The sequence below is a fragment of the Erythranthe guttata genome, chromosome 3 (genome assembly GCF_056151865.1).
Source record: "Erythranthe guttata isolate IM_541 chromosome 3, IM_541, whole genome shotgun sequence".
In the NCBI taxonomy this organism is placed as follows: Eukaryota; Viridiplantae; Streptophyta; class Magnoliopsida; order Lamiales; family Phrymaceae; genus Erythranthe; species Erythranthe guttata.
This window is the reverse complement of record NC_142535.1, coordinates 2,492,899-2,509,413: the sequence shown is the minus strand read 5'-3', so window position 1 is coordinate 2,509,413 and position 16,515 is coordinate 2,492,899. Positions and strand designations below refer to the sequence as shown.

Here is a 16,515-nt window from a genome sequence, read left to right as displayed (position 1 = left end):
TAAACTCAATCCCACTTGATTGCTTGTTTTTGCACAATTCCTGCCACTTTGCCCAATGAATTCTTTTCCCATGCTTATTTTCCCACAAAAACATAGCCATATAATTTTCGAGTTCCTTTGTGAGATAATCTGGGTTTTTTGAAGCAACTCATAGCATAGGATGGAATCGCCTGGGCCACACGACTTGGATGAGAATCTCTTTACCCCTTTTAGACAATCAATTTTCCTTCCATCATTGGAGTCGTGAACGAATTTTATCACGAATATTCTTAAACACACTCTCTCTTGGATTTGACCGACAAATGCAGGTAAACCAAGGTACTTCTCGTGTTTATCCACCACTTCCATGGGTAATAACTCCCAAACTCTCTCAATAGTATCGTTGCTTGTGCTCTTGCTACATACAACATTTTATTTATCAAAATTAACTACCTGCGCGGAAGCATCTCTATAGATTTGGAGGATAAATTTTACGCACATAGCTGAAGCCTCATTTGCTCTTCATAATGTGATCGTGTCATCCGCGAAAAGGAGATGAGAGACTTTCGGAGCACCTCTACAAACCGTAAGACCCCACAAGTTACCATTATTTTCCTCCTCGACAAAAAAGTGCGCTCAGAGCCTCAGCGTAGAAGAGAAACAAATACGGGGACATAGAATCCCCTTGTCGAATGCCTCGTTTCGGCGAAAGGGAACCAAAAACCTTTCCATTTTCAATAAGATTTATGAGTATTATTTGAGTTTCTGATACGTAGGCGTATCGTACATACACTTGGGCAGGACTTCGCTAGATGAGACCAAAAAAATTTGCGGATGTTTGACATTGTTATTGATAATTATTTATATCGTCGGTTTTTCTTATACATCAATGTTTCTTATGTTTAATTAATTTTATAAATTTATGTTGTCTTGGGTATGGAAGTACTTTTCATATTTTCAGCATTTGTGTGTGATGGATATGTTGAGAAACAACCGCAGTGTATGAGGTGGCGTGTACGAAATCGAGTGGGAGGTGCGTCCCACTTGGCAGACGAGTCATGGTTACTTGGATTAGTACATCCCTCGTACCTATCCGCGTCTAGATACATGAGACTAGGATTGAAGAGACTGCATCCATATCCGAATCCGTTTATGATATACATAATTGGGCCAACCCAATAGGCCGACAATTACTTTACCTACTGGGCCACAAACTCAATATTGAAGATCACTACCACCGAGGCCCAATCACCTTCAAGTAAGGTTTGGGCCCGACAATCTCAACTAAGGTATAAATAAATGTTTAAACTCATTCCTTAAGGTACGTCCTATTATCTGACCAATACTACATGTATTATCTGAACTATATCTACTATCCGCAAGTCTGACTTGAGCGTCGGAGGAGTTTCTGCCGGATCAACCCCCGACTTAGTTTACGTGTTCTATGATCGCAGGTATCTCAAGGCCATCAAGCTCGTGAGCCAGTGATCTACTGTTCTCTTCCAGCTCATTGTACTTCAACTCTCTAACGTGATCTATCTCTAGCATCATTATTTTGGCGTCGTCTGTGGGAAGGCAAACATAATCACGTAGTGTGCATGATGGCCTTGAGACATTTGTTTAGGGGGAGTGTGACACTGCTAACAACCTCCCACTTCATGGAGGCTCTAGCTTGCCACTTCCTCCTCCTCGTGCTCAGGATCCACCACGAGATCCTCCTCGTGATGTCCCACTAGATCCTCAACAAGATCTACTTTCCCACCCCTCGAACGGTTCAGATAACCGAGGAGGCCCTTCAACGCTAACAACCTCCCACCTCATGAAGGCTCTGGCTTGCCAATTCCCCCTCCTCGCATTCGGGATCCAACATAAGTTCATCCTCACGAGGCCCCACTGGGTCCTCAACATGATCAATTTTTTCTTGCTTCTCGAACGGTTTAGATAATCGATGAAGACCTTTAGTGTATGATTGCGGAAGCTTCAACAAGAACAACTTCTACTTGCTCCTCGAACAGTTCAGATAACCGATGAGGACCTTCAGCGTATGATCGCGGAAGCTTCAACAAGATCAACTTCTACTTGCTCCTCGAACGGTTCAGGACCTTCAGCATATGATCGCAGAAGCTTCAACAACATCAACTTCCACTTGCTCCCCGAACGGTTCAGATAACCGAAGAGGACCTTCAACATATAATCACGGAAGATTCAACTCGTGCTGCAACTGAAGCAGTGGTACAATACATCGCCATTGCAGGACTCAACGCTCGTTCTGCGGCTCCACCCGTGGCACATCCACCGCTATAAGGTAACGACCACCAAGCGAGTGTGTCGTAGGCATCCACTTCGTACCCTAGATTTCGGATACAACAATCCACTCATCCCTGAGAAATACGAATTGGGAAACAACACACACATTCACCTCCAAGAGGCAATGCCTCACCCCTAAGAGCTCATTCTTCCAACTATGTCAATGACATTTGGATTCTTTCAAGACAATAACAAGGTTCGTTATCGCCTCATCCTAAGCTGGGGGTTATCTCGCCCCAAGGTAAGGCATCTTATCCCATCGGTTGAACATCTCATCTCAAGGGTGGTACACCCTCTTACATTTCAACCCAAAAGAGTTAGACATTCCATCCTATGAGCTGCGTATCATCCCTCTACCCCAAGGATAAGAAATCCCCATAATGGGGTGGATATCAACCAGCTCAAAAAAAAAAGAAAAAAAAATAATAAATAAAAAAACTAAAATAAAATAAATAAAAATTTCGAGTTGCATCGCACGCCCGGTGCCCCAGCAGCCAGCAAGCGCGCGCCCCGCTCCCCAGCAGCCCGCGAGCGTGCGCCCTCCGTGCGCCCCAGCCGCCTGCCTGCACACGCCCCGCACCCCAGCAGCCCCGCGCGCGCGCTCCCCACGCCCCAGCAGCCCCGCACGCGCTCCCCCCGCCCCGCGCCCTTGCCGCGCGCGCGCTCCCCAGCAGCTCCGCGCCCGCACCCCACTCCCTTGCCCCGCGCGCGCCTCGCGCCCCGCGTGCCCAACACACCCGCGCCCCGCTCCCAGTGCGCCCAACACGCCCGCGCTCTTCGCCCCCAACGTGCGCGCGTTCTACGCCGCCCAAAAAAGAAAGAAAAAAAATGATTAATAATATCTTTATTATAATTCTTCCACAACAATGATTAACACAAAACTACAACACCGATCTACTCTGAATTTGATTATGCGCCAATCGCGCAACGCATGCTCCGATATCTCCAACCACGCTACGCGCGCGTGCTCCTCTTCCCTGCACGCTCCTCTACCGCTGACCTCTATTCGCGCCCGCGATCTCGATCCACGTGATCCTTTACCGTGCGACCTCGACCCACGTGATCCTCTATCGTGCGACCTCGACCTACGTGATCCTCCACCGTGCGACATCGATCCACACGTGCAACCTAGATATGCGCGTCGCTCCACAGCCGTTGCGATACAACTCGCTCGGTCCTGATTTGGGATATGATTTGGGCCTTCTTTGAAACGTTTGAGCCTTTCAAGCCGACCTTTTTATCGAAATTATCCTTAGAACCTTGATTTGAGCCTCAGAGAAAAGGTGTTCTTTCTTTTAGCCAATGTGTATAAGGTAGAAAAGTGGAGATTTTTGAAAAATTGCCCCTTGGAGTTCGGTCGAAATTTTTTATAAGATCTCTCTTTTCTTAAAAAAAAAGAAAAAAGAAAAAAGACTAAAAAAAAGACGAAGAAGTATATAGGCTTCTATATATATTTATAAAAGAAAAAAAAAAGAGAAGAAGAAGATGAGACTAGAAGAGAGAAGAAATGACTAGTTGTTGAAATTATTTTTGAAAGCTCGATCTATTGCCTCAAAAGCAAAAGTAGAGACTTTTGAACTTTTGAGAATAGAGTTTATTAAAGTCCTTAGAGGTGAATTCATTGTTTCAAACGCCTATCTTTCAAATTTTGGAGTAATCACCTCAATTCAAGATTAATAGCCACATATACCCATATTTCCTACCTCGAACCAAAGAGCCTAACAATTGGAAGCCACAAAGCCCCAATGATCCCAATAGCTTAACGTTTGATATTAGTAGAGTAGAATAATTTGGTGATTATTTGGAGTCAAACATATGCATGTAAGCATAAATTTTTTCTATCTTTAATTTACAAATATTGGATGTTTGAAGCAATTGCATGATTTGTGGTTTTTGGCTATGGTAAGTGACTAAGTGCTTTTGAATTTTGAGCTTGCGAATGCCTAAGAATTTTCATTATAATTACAAGTTCTGAAAACTTGAAGTTGGTCATTAATTTATGTGATGAGATGCGGTAGTTGAGTTATTTGCTTACGATTAGATTTTGCTTGAGGACAAGCAAAAGTTCAAGTTTGGGGGTGTGTTGAGTGTAAATTTTACGCTCAATACGTTTACTTTACGTGGATCTTTTGTTTAGATTTAATTATATTTGTGCTTTTTGATTGATTGATTTTGTGTTTTATAGGTGAAAACGAGAATTAGGTGTCCATGAAGGAAAAAAGATCAAAAAGAAAGGAAAGAGTTGCAAATAAGGAAATAAATCGAATTGGAAGAACGAATCTCGACACAACTTTGGCAGTGTCCACCATTTCGAGCATATCTCTCTCATACGAACTTCAAATCAGCTGATTTTGGCGGAATTGGAAAGCTAATTTCAAGGGCTACAATTCTTATTTACACAACATTCCAAAATTCGGACTCCAACATGGCGAAAATCGAAGAACAAGTCCTGATGGGGGAAAGTGGCGGAAATTGATTCCTATTAGGTTTCCACTACTTCCTTATCAAGAAAAGCCTATAAAAGCAACAAGTTTTTACACCATAAGCACGAAATATACACCACAAATAGCGAGGAACGCAGATCAACGAAGACTCAAGCATAGTTTTTCTTATTTAATTTATTTATTTTATTTTCTTTATCATAAGAATCACGAGTAGCTAAGTTTTTATTTCTAGGATATTATTTGGAACCCTATGTGGGATTTATGAACCCTTTTCTATGATTTTATGTAAGTTTTAATTCCGGATTATTTCTTCTACTTGCTTTATTATGTGCATGAACTTGATCAACTTATATGCTTTTATGTTATTGTTAATCGCATGAATCGGAAGATCGGATCGGGTTAATAATTAGAACTGTGGTAGAAGAGCCTTTGTGGTATTAACATAGGAATATAGTTAATCTCTTAGGTAGCCATTATTGAGATTTGTGCTTAATGCTGTGTTCTAGAATTAATTGCATAGGAATATAGTAATTGAATCTAGAGTATTAGAATCGTAATACACGCGGAAGCGGGTTATGATTATTTTAGCATCTCAGGTTAATAATCCGGGTTAATTGCTTGCATAATTGAAGGAATTGGGGGAGTAATAACCACATAGGGGGAAGAATAAAATCCTAGGCTTGTTTACTCTGATTAAAACCTTCGTTTTTAATTGCTTTCGAGCTATTGTCTTTTTAATTTGCTTTTTAATTCATTCTCTCTAAAGTCGACTGTGTAGGGTGGGCTTGATAACAATTGATAGAATTTAGCGTCTAGGATTAAGTAATTAAATATTCCATGTGGGTTCGATATCCGGACTTAATTGTCCACTATATTACTTGTACGATACGTGCACTTGCGTGTAGGTTTTCGGCCAACACGAACCCGCAGCGAGACAACTCCCATGAGGAGACAACTCGCTCGGTGCTACAAACCCACGGCTAGATGACTTCCACGAGGAGCCAATTCGCTCGATACTACAACCCGCAGCGAGACAACTCCCACGAGGAGCCAACTCGTTCGACACTACGAACCCGTTGCAAGGCAACTCCCACGAGGAGTCACCTCGCTCGGTAATAAGACTCGCTTCGAGACAACTCCAATAAGGAGACAACTCGCTCAGAGCGACCTGAATCCGCATGGTCCCCAGCCGCGCGTCATCCAACGCTCCTACAACTTCGTTGCGAGACAACTCCCACGAGGAGACAACTCGCCCGCAATTTACTACATAATCGCAAGCTCAAGTTAGCATGATTCCAACCTTAGAAACACTTAGAGATATTATGGCAATTTATATAGCCTGGCCAGCTTGATTACTCAAATTTATCTACTTGTTTTCGACGGGTCCTTCATTAAAACGTTGCCACGGTCCAAACATACTTACGACCCACGAGGTCTAACAAGGGGCACGATCCCCATAAAAACATCTTAAGAGCCTGATCCCCTCCTCAAGTACATCACGCACAAGGCTATATGTAAACACATACAAGCAATGCGTCAAAACATTGACAATGTCAATAGATAACAACTCCCACGAGGAGAATACTCGCTCCGTGCTACTACATTATCGCGAGACAACTCCCACGAGCAGATAACTCGATCAACTCTATTACCCCGCGACGAGACAACTCCCACGAGGAGATAAATCGATCCGCGCTACTACATCGTTGCGGACAACACCGACGACTCAAGTAACTTACATCGCGACAACTTGGTCGCGCTACGCGCCAACGCGCCTTTACGCCCCTCCGACACACGCTCCAACGCGTTTTCGCACACCATTAGGCCATACGCCAACGAGCGACTTCTACAATTTTTACTCTCGGCACGATCTGACACCCATTTCAACATGGCCCCCACATCGACTCGAGAGTGGGGGGCTTAATGATATACATAATTGGGCCAACACAATGGGCCTACAATTCCTTTACCTACTGGACCACAAACCCAATATTGAAGATCACTACCATCGAGGCCCAATCACCTTCAAGTAAGGTTTGGGGCCGACAATCTCAACTAAGGTATAAATAAATGTTTGAACTCATTTCTTAAGGTACGTCCTATTGTGTGAGCAATACTACAACATGTATTCTCTGAACTATTTCTACTATCCGCACGTCTGACTTGAGCGTCGGAGGGGTTTCCGCCGGATCAACCCCCGACTTAGTTTACGTGTTCTATGATCGCAGGTATCTCAAGGTCATCAAGCTCGTGAGTCAGTGATCCACTCTGCTCTTCCAGCTCATTCTACTTCAACTCTATAAGGTGATCTATCTCTAGCATCATCATACATCCCTCGTACCTATCCGCGTCTAGATACAAGAGACTAGGATTGGAGAGACTGCATCCATATCCGAATCCGTTTATGTACAAGATCGCACGAGTGCTGCATCCGTACTACTATGAGCACTTGCCTCTAATGATTTTCGAATATCGCACATACCATATGAGTTTCTTATTACGATTCAAGAACTATGTACCCCCATTTTATAATTATTTATAGTTACAATCACCCGATACTGGTGTACATGATGATCGGGACGAGGGACTGTCACATAGGCCACATTTCCGAACCAGATGTAAACATTAAATTTAGGGTAAATTCTACTTTCCCCCTTGCACTTTGGCTGAATATCACTTTACCCCCTTGTACTCTCAATTGCATCGATTTGCCCCCTTGTACTTTGGTTCAATATCACTTTACCCCCTTCTACTCTCAATTCATCGATTTACCCCCTTGTACTTTGGCTCGATATCACTTTACCCCCTTAAACTCTCAATTACATCGATTTCCCCCTGTACTTGAAAAATTGTCTCAATATGGCCCCCGCCGTTAGTTTTCAGACCTTTGACCTTTAGCACCATTTGATTTAAGTCTAAAAATTACTAAAATGTCACCCCCCAGTTTAAATAATTATTAAAAAAAACTAAAAAATGAATAAAAAAATAAAAAAATAAAAAAATAAAAAAATCAAGACAGCGAGAAAAGATAGTCCGCGACGCCAACCACAATTTTTTTATTTTTTTTATTATATTAATAATTATTTAAACTGGGAGGGGTGGATTTTTTGTAATTTTCAAAGTTAGGTCAAACGGTGTTAAAGTCAAAGGTCTGAAAACTAACGGCGAGTGCCACATTGAGACAATTTTTCAAGTACATGGGCAAATCGATGCAATTGAGAGTAGAAGGGGGTAAAGTGATATCGAACCAAAGTACAAGGGAACAAATCGATGCAATTGATAGTACAAGGGGGTAAAGTGATATTCAGCCAAAGTACAAGGGGTGAAAGTGGAATTTACCCTTAAACTTATTGTCTTTGTTTTGAAAACAGTAGAAGAATTATTTATTACTTTGTACCAATATGCATATTGTTTTATGTTAGGTTGAATTGCTAAAAAAATTGAAGTTAATATTTGTCAATGTGAAAAGGAAATTAATTTTGTTCAAATGACAAAAAGTGCCTAGTCAAAATAATTTGATGCCGAAATATACTTACATGCTAAGAAACCTGTCTTGCTAACAAAGTCATAATAAACTCATAACTCGAACGGGTCCACCCATTCAACTCGCTTGTGGTGGAGCAGGTGCATATAAACATCGATCTTCATAAAATCATCTCCCACAAAAACAAATCAGAAAATCGGAGACTTTTAGCTCAGAGTTATTTTTTCACCATGTCGGTGCTCGATTCAATCTTCAAACAGCGCTTCAACGCTGCCAAATGGTAATCCTCTTTTTCCCTTCTCTTTTTCTCTAATTGATGATCGATTTTCATTTGGAAAAATCCTGTTTTATTATGAATTTTAGGGTTTTATGAAATTAGCCTTTGTTGAACTTCTTCCCAGTAGTTGTTTGAGAAATTCATGTTTGATGAACTCCAAATTTGATCTTGAATTCCTGATCGTATTCTGATTTTCTCAAATTGATAATTGTCAGCAAAAGTTTACCCAAATCGGATTTAATCTGATTTTGGCTTCTGTGATTGTGCCCCCAATTTTGTAAATAAATTAAATAGTTCAGTAATTTGTGAACTCTGATTTACAGTAAAACTTTGCTAAAACTCACAATCCCGCGGATTAAGTTGCTGAGGAATCGAAGAGAGATGCAGCTAAGGCAGATGCGTAGAGAAATTGCCAAGCTACTTGAAACTGGTCAAGAAGCCACTGCTCGAATTCGGGTATTCTTTATCATCCATAATTCACTCTGTTCGTTTCGTTGTATTATTCATATCCGTCTGCTTATTTTTAGGAAGCCGTTGTAGAGTTAATTAAAGGATTTTAAGTCCGTCTTTTTTGGGGTTGTAATAGTATATTATGAAGTATCGTTTTTCGTTGTTCAGGTAGAGCATATCATACGAGAAGAGAAGATGATGGCTGCGCAAGAAATAGTTGAGCTCTTTTGCGAACTCGTTGTTGTCCGTCTTCCGATTATTGAAATACAAAGGTATTCGTTTCATGTCCTGCATATCAACTAATTATATCTACAGAGATCAATTATTCTTAATAATGGGTTCTAGTGTTGACTGATGTTCGTTAGCAATTTTCGGATTTAATTGGCATTTTATGTTGTGTCTAATTATCCCAAAATGGGAATGCAACCGGGAGCCGTCAAAATATGCTCATGATATCTTATATCTTCCGGTGGTTTTTATTAAGGGTTATTCAAGACTAAGGACTTGGAATTATCTTCTCGTTTATTTTTCTTTTTTCCATTCATTGAAAACGTAGAATAGCTAATTTTACTCATCTCATTTTGCAAGTGATTTTCTCTCTCTTTCGCTCTCTGTCAAACACACACATGCCTGTCTAGGTAGGTCATAAACTAAAATGCACAAACAAAATGAAAAAAACACGACCACCTCGTGCAGTGTCGGACATGAAAAAGGCATGAACACATTTCGAAAACATGTCCGACAGGGCAATGAAACTATTGTTGATATCATGTAAAAGATGTTTCGGGCACATAAGGTATTTTATTTTATTTTAAAGTCTAGAGTATCGTAATGAAAATAGAAAAATACAATTCCTAAAGATAAGTAGATTAAATGTTATTACCTCATCAAAATCCATTCTCTATATTTTATTACTTAATTTTTCGCCAACACCGTTGTCCGTGTACCACACTAGTTCAATATCGACTCATTGGCTGCATGATTATTTTTTACTTGACAATCTTTGCAGTGTACATGCACACATACATACATACTATATATGTATGTGTGTGTATATATATATATATATATATATATATATATATATATATATATATATATATATATATATATATATATAGGAAAGCTGTGTCAGAGCCTTGTGGTGTCCTAAAACTTTTTAAGAATTTCTGTCTTCCGTGCTTGCCCCGCCGTGTCGTGTCTGTCCATCGTAGCCCATGTATGTTGTCCCTGCATTCGGTGCTGTTGCAGAATATGATAACACTTAAGGTGCTTTTGGTTAAGGTCACTCATATTTGTTTACTGTCGAGGCCGGTAGGGAACCATATTTCTATGAAGGATGTCTGAACTTATATAAAACATCTTTTAACACAATGTCCTAAGTCCTAACATAATAAATAAACATTTTTCAACATAAATAGAACATGTGTTTTTTTGTCGTGGTTGATTTCTTGATCAGCTATTGGTTGCTTTTGTTCATTCTTTGTGCTACAGTTCGTTCAGTCTTCCTCAAAATTTTAGAATTCGTCATGTTACTTGAATGGAATATCACATTTAGTGAGTGCTGAGAATGGTCGGGCTTTGCTTGAGCTTCACTTGTTTTGAAGAAAAAAAAATAGATTTGGCCTAATAAACTGACTCCTATCCCAATCCCAACGTAAAATTGTTAAAATTGCAGTAAAATCGTAGATTTGAAATATTTTTCAGGATTTTACTTCCGAACTTGTAGGATTTTGCTTGGGACGAGAGTCCACTAGGATTTAACAGGGTAGAGGCTAATAAAATCGTAAAATCCTAGGATTTTAATCGGGACTTTAACTACATTGGTTGATACTCCAAATGCATCAAGTGTAAACCACATTCGTAATGGATAGTTTAGGTAATAGTAATAATATACAAACGATTGGATAATAAAGTATAATGCACCAGTAAATCATCACATGAAGCCGAAAGAAAGAGGCTAAACTTTCCTGTGGGAAGAGAAATGGCTTTCAATTATAGATTGTAGCATTTGGTTTGGATATAATAAGGAATTTATATTTCGTCTCGTGTCCATGTCGAATGATTAATGTGTTATGCTGTGGCAAAGTCAAAACTGTATTTTTAAGAGGATCGAGATCCAACTATCTTCAGTTTTTAGTCAATAATTAAATAATTAATAAGATGCTTGAAAATTTTATGTGAAGCTCATGGAGGAAATAATTGGATACAAAACTTGTTCGTATCCAGTTTTGATCTACTTATGATTAGGTTGTAAGGATGATTACATATATATATATATATATATATATATACATATATATATATATATATATATATATATATATATATATATATATATATATATATATATATATATATATATATATATATATATATATATATATATATATATATATATATATATATATATATATATATATATATATATATATATATATATATATATATTATCTGTATTTGTTTATTCGTGGAGAACTATGCTTGGAGAGTATGGTACCTTTCCACGAGACCGTTAACTTCCCGAGTTCGTGTTCCTCAAACGTTGTTCGATCAATACATGATGATCATACAACAGTGCTTAATTCCTTTTAGTTATTTTTGTATTAGACGTGATTGAGTTTTCTTTTTTATAGTGGGTATATTTAACACATCTCAATTTGGATGTATGTTGATTTTTTCCACAGATACTATGAGCAAGTTCACATGCTTACAGTATCGAGTATTATCTCAAACTATCCTAAAATGTGATGTAGTTTGTTCTGTAGTTACGACTTATTTTACGAACTAATCGTTTTTTTTGTACATATTTTAGGGAATGCCCTCTTGACTTAAAGGAGGCAATTTCCAGTATATGCTTTGCGGCACCAAGGTGTGCCGATCTGCCAGAGTTGATACAGGCACAAATGCTGTTTGCTGGTAAATACAGTAAAGAATTCGTCATTGCCGCGACTGAGCTTATGCCTGAATCTGGTGTCAATCGCCAGGTCAGAATAGATAGAGACCATTCATTTTCTTGCACACTTTGTAAACAGCCTTTTCAGTAAAATTTAATTTTTTTTTTTTTTTGCAGTTGATCGAGCTTTTATCCATTCGAGCCCCTGCACCTGATGTAAAACTGAAGCTACTAAAGGAAATTGCTTTAGAGCACGAACTCGAGTGGGACCCAACCGCTACAGAAAGTGAATTGTTGAAGCCACATGAAGACTTACTCGTAAGCAATTAGATTGCTTTCTGGATCTTGATTTTATATACTTTTTATTCTGTTCCGAGGCTTATACATGTGTCGTTTTCCTTTTACAGAATGGGCCGTCTCAATTTGTTAGTGGTTCGAATCTGGATGAGCCGACATTCACTACATCAGAACGTGGTGGCACTCATGATGAAAAAGACAACAACACTGCTGCTTCTGATGCAGATTACGACATCATCGATTTCCAAGAAATCCCGAAGCAGCCGTTATTGCAACAGTCAACAACAAATAGAGGCACTGCTTCGGCACCAGAAATGATGCATTTTCCTTCTTCTGCTCTCTCCGAAATTGACGACGAAGAAGAAGAAGAAGAAGAAGAACCGAAGAATTTCTCGCACTTGGAGCCTGAAGATAACTTGCAGGAGAAGAAACCATTTCGTAATGAAGAAGAGAAGCAGTTTGTGCCATTCATATCCAGCCCATCATTACATCCAGTGAAAGAGCAAAACCGACACCCCGCAATCTTAAAGACGAGAAACGAAGACATGGATTTACAAGATGTACTGGCTGCTGCTCAAGCAGCTGCCGACTCAGCAGAACGGGCAGCGGCGAGTGCCAGGTCAGCAGCGAGCCTTACCCAGCTTCGAATCAGCGAGCTTGTCAAGAAAAGGAACGATGATTTCGATAAACAGAACTCGGTTAGTGATTGTGACGGTGCTTCGACTTCTCCGAAGCACAACGGTGCGCATTACGATCCACCATTGGCTGTCGAACCCTCTTGCCCAGGTAACAACAATTTACTTGGTCAGGGTGTAGACAATCACCAACCTCCGAGATCGCCTCCGATTGATGATGAGTCGTATTTTTCGTACCCAAACTTATTCACGTCTTCTCAAGGCTCGAATCTGGATAATCGTGCACAATCTCCTACAGATTCAAAGTGAGCAAGTAAATGTACTCTTTTCTTAAAGTTTGGTTATTGCTGTACACCTCTCTGTATTTGTGTGTTCTTTGGTTTTGAGGTGAACTGATTGAGTTTTCGGTTTTTTTTTTTTTTTTTTTTTTTAATATGCAGTATTGTTGTTCTACCCTTTAAAATGACCTTTGTGTAAATTGAGTTATTGGCCGCATGAAGATATTACCCTCAACACTTGCAGTGTAATTTGAGGTCTTTTTAGTTCTGAGATGCTATGTGTTTCATGTGAATTAATAACAATAATACTTGTACCATAATGCATCAAAGTTGTGATTTATAAGTTCATAACAATAATGCATTATAGCATATTCTATAACAAAAAAAAAAAAAGAAAAATTCTAAGAGTTGATAAGCAATTAATTGTCAATCTTCATCGATAATAAAAAGGGAAAATTAGGTAGGGTTGGTGAAAAACACTGGGTGATTTTGCACTATAGATCTATATACAAATAACCACCTACTAAACAAATATACACAGAGTGTCGGAGCCAGGAATTCGAGATAGAGTAGGCTTAATATTTAAGGGGGTTCGGGGCAGAGCCCCCGAGATTTTTTTTATTCATTCGTATAAAGTAGCACAAAATTTATAAACTTTAACTAAGAACACATTTTTTTTGGTGGATGGGCTAAATTATATTATTTTGGTGGACTAATTACATATAGCTATAGTATTTAGAAGAATTTTTTTTTTAATCCATAGTGGCCTGTAGCCCACCCTTGCCAAAGGGTGCCTCCGCCACTGCATACATATGTCTGTGTGTGTGTTATTGTGCGTAGAATAATGATGCATAATCATATAGGGTGTAGCATCTACAAAACCGAGATAAGGAGGGTGCCGATATTTATCATCTTACATTCACTTTGATCTTTATTAATCTCAATATTTTTCACCCTCAATAAACACTGGACATTCAACCAATTGTCTTCAATGCTCCAATTATATCCAAAGAAAGAACATTTGTTATCACAAGCACATCTTGATTTTTTACCAATCAAAGAAAAGGAGACAAATGGTCATAGTTAATTAAATAATTGGACATTATTGGATATTTGGTTAGTTCACTAACTTTTCGACTTTAACTCTAAAAAAAATTTAAAAAATAATTTAATCTTTACTAATTAAAAGATTACTTATTGGACTTGTGTGTTTTCAAATGAAAAGGTTGAACTTATGAGATTTTAATCCTAACTATGTATTTAGTGAAGGGTTCTCTAATTTTTCCTAAATAAAAATATATTTGTATAATGAGTTGCAAAATGTCACAACAAAAATTTTTGATTTTTTGGTAGTATAAAAGATCACAACAAAGATTTTTTGTGGTATAAAAGATCTTGTATTCATATTAGGACAAAATAAAATGGAAAAACAAACAAATACATTAGTTCATAAAAAGATGTGAAATATATATATATATATGGAAATAACTTCAACATGGACTAAAGTCCTAAAATTAATTTTGTTCCCAATTTAACCCTTTTCTGCATATTTATGAAGGAGTGGGTTTGGTAGGGCAACCATATCGAACCTCTTGAATCACTACCATTACTGAAATTTTGGTATTATAAATTCATTACCACTGCTACACCAAAAAATTTGGTACGGTACGGTACTGTATGATAATGGTAATTACCAATTTACGTTATCTACTATTGGTGTCAAAATTGAACATCATTTTTTCAAAACAATTCATGGCATATACTTGTTTAAATTTTTCAAGATTAGTATTTTGTCTTGGCTGGAGAGTGGCACGAGTTCAATGGACTCCTCAGCCAGAAGAGGGGGAAGGAAGCTTTGGCGGCATTAAAAGACAACGGCTGGACTAATATCATATTCGAAGGTGATTCCATACAAGTTATTAACGCTCTTTGCAATTGACAAATTGAGAATATACATCACCATCTTTTGACGCGCTCGTGTAAAAATGCTTTATTATTGAGAATTCATTTGTTTGCCGCTCTTTTACTTCCGTTAAGAGATCGGGCAATCTGTTACCTCACTCTATTGCAAAACTTCCTTGTTTTGTCTCTTTGGAGGGTTCTAACCTCCCGTTGGATTTAGCGAATGTTGCTAAGTATAATTCTCCTTTTTCCAAAAAAAAGAAAAAAATTGTTATTTAAGATATAAGTATTCTAAATACATGTCCTTAACTTACCTAATATAAAATACTTCTTAAATAAAATTATAACATAAAAAATCTCAACATAAACTATATCATTATTAATAAAACTAGCATTTTTCCCCGTGCGATGCACGGGATATTATTTCAAAAGTGAAAAAAATAATCAATTTAATACATAATATGAAAATATAGTATACTAACATAGTAAAATTTAATAATGTAGTATAATTCATATTTTATGTAAAATTAGTTTTTTTTTTAAATCTGACATATTAAGATTTATAATCCAAATATATAGATTAATAATGAATCGAATTTCTATTTTTATCTCTTACGATTTGAGATACATTGATGAAAATTAGGAGATTTATAATTTTTGAAAATTATAGTTAAAAATTAGTAGACAAAAAATATTAAAAATAAATAATTACAAAAGTACGATTAGATAGGATTCTTCAGGATGTAGTTTCAATTTTGATAATTATTAAAAATTATAGTTAGAAATTAGTAGAGAAAAAAATAATGAAAATATTTAATTATAAAAATACCATTAGAGTTTGTTAGGGTTGCCCAGCGTTTCTTTCTTTTATATATAAGATGATTCAAAATATTTTTAGCATACCTAAAAAGTACAACTATTCATAGTTACTTAACTACTGCTATCTTCACTTTTTATATAAAATAAATTATTTATTTATTAATAATATTTTAATACGGTAGGACAATATCATTTTAATTAGGGATGGCAACGGGTCGGTTCTGGGCCGGGTTTGCCTAAACCAAAGACCCGACCCACGAAAAATATATAAACCCAAGACCCGCCCCAACTCAGACCCTAAATAAACAGTTCTGACCCGCCAGACCCGCTAACATACAAAAAGTTTAATATTTTTTTAACTTTCATAACATTTTGTTTGTATATTTTTACAAAATAATCTCAATACTAAAATACAATATTTTAAAAATATCTACAAGTAATATAACATGAACAATACAATTACAATTAATTATATTTAACTTCGATAATAAGTAAAATTCAAAATGCAAGACTTAGCGGTGGTCGACAATTGATAAATATTAATCATGAGAAATAAGATTCGAAAAATAAAATAGTGAAAATAGGTAAATAAGAATAGACGAAATATAAATTGATAGTTTGATAAATGAAATCTGAAATTACACACACATATATAAATAAATAAATAAATATATATATATATATATATATATATATATATATATATATATATATATATATATATATATATATATATATATATATATA

General features: G+C 37.3%; 1 protein-coding gene across 1 annotated transcript; it reads left to right on the top strand.

The window, feature by feature from the left end:
• Positions 1-8,322: 8,322 nt before the first annotated feature.
• LOC105950976 (Regulator of Vps4 activity in the MVB pathway protein) lies at positions 8,323-13,282 on the top strand. The gene is made up of 6 exons (XM_012974366.2): positions 8,323-8,494; positions 8,815-8,947; positions 9,110-9,213; positions 11,757-11,928; positions 12,015-12,155; positions 12,245-13,282. Exons 1-6 carry the CDS (start codon positions 8,445-8,447, stop codon positions 13,076-13,078), a joined length of 1,434 nt encoding a protein of 477 aa, XP_012829820.2. The 5' UTR covers positions 8,323-8,444; the 3' UTR covers positions 13,079-13,282.
• Positions 13,283-16,515: the final 3,233 nt, after the last annotated feature.

What these genes read in the sequence shown, in the direction of transcription:
- LOC105950976 (XM_012974366.2), top strand. Translation starts at nt 8,445, where the DNA reads ATGTCGGTGCTCGATTCAATCTTCAAACAGCGCTTCAACGCTGCCAAA. An exon ending in AAGCCACTGCTCGAATTCGG is followed by an intron (nt 8,948 to 9,109) that starts GTATTCTTTATC and finishes TTCGTTGTTCAG; the next exon opens with GTAGAGCATATCATACGAGA. An exon ending in AGCCACATGAAGACTTACTC is followed by an intron (nt 12,156 to 12,244) that starts GTAAGCAATTAG and finishes TTCCTTTTACAG; the next exon opens with AATGGGCCGTCTCAATTTGT.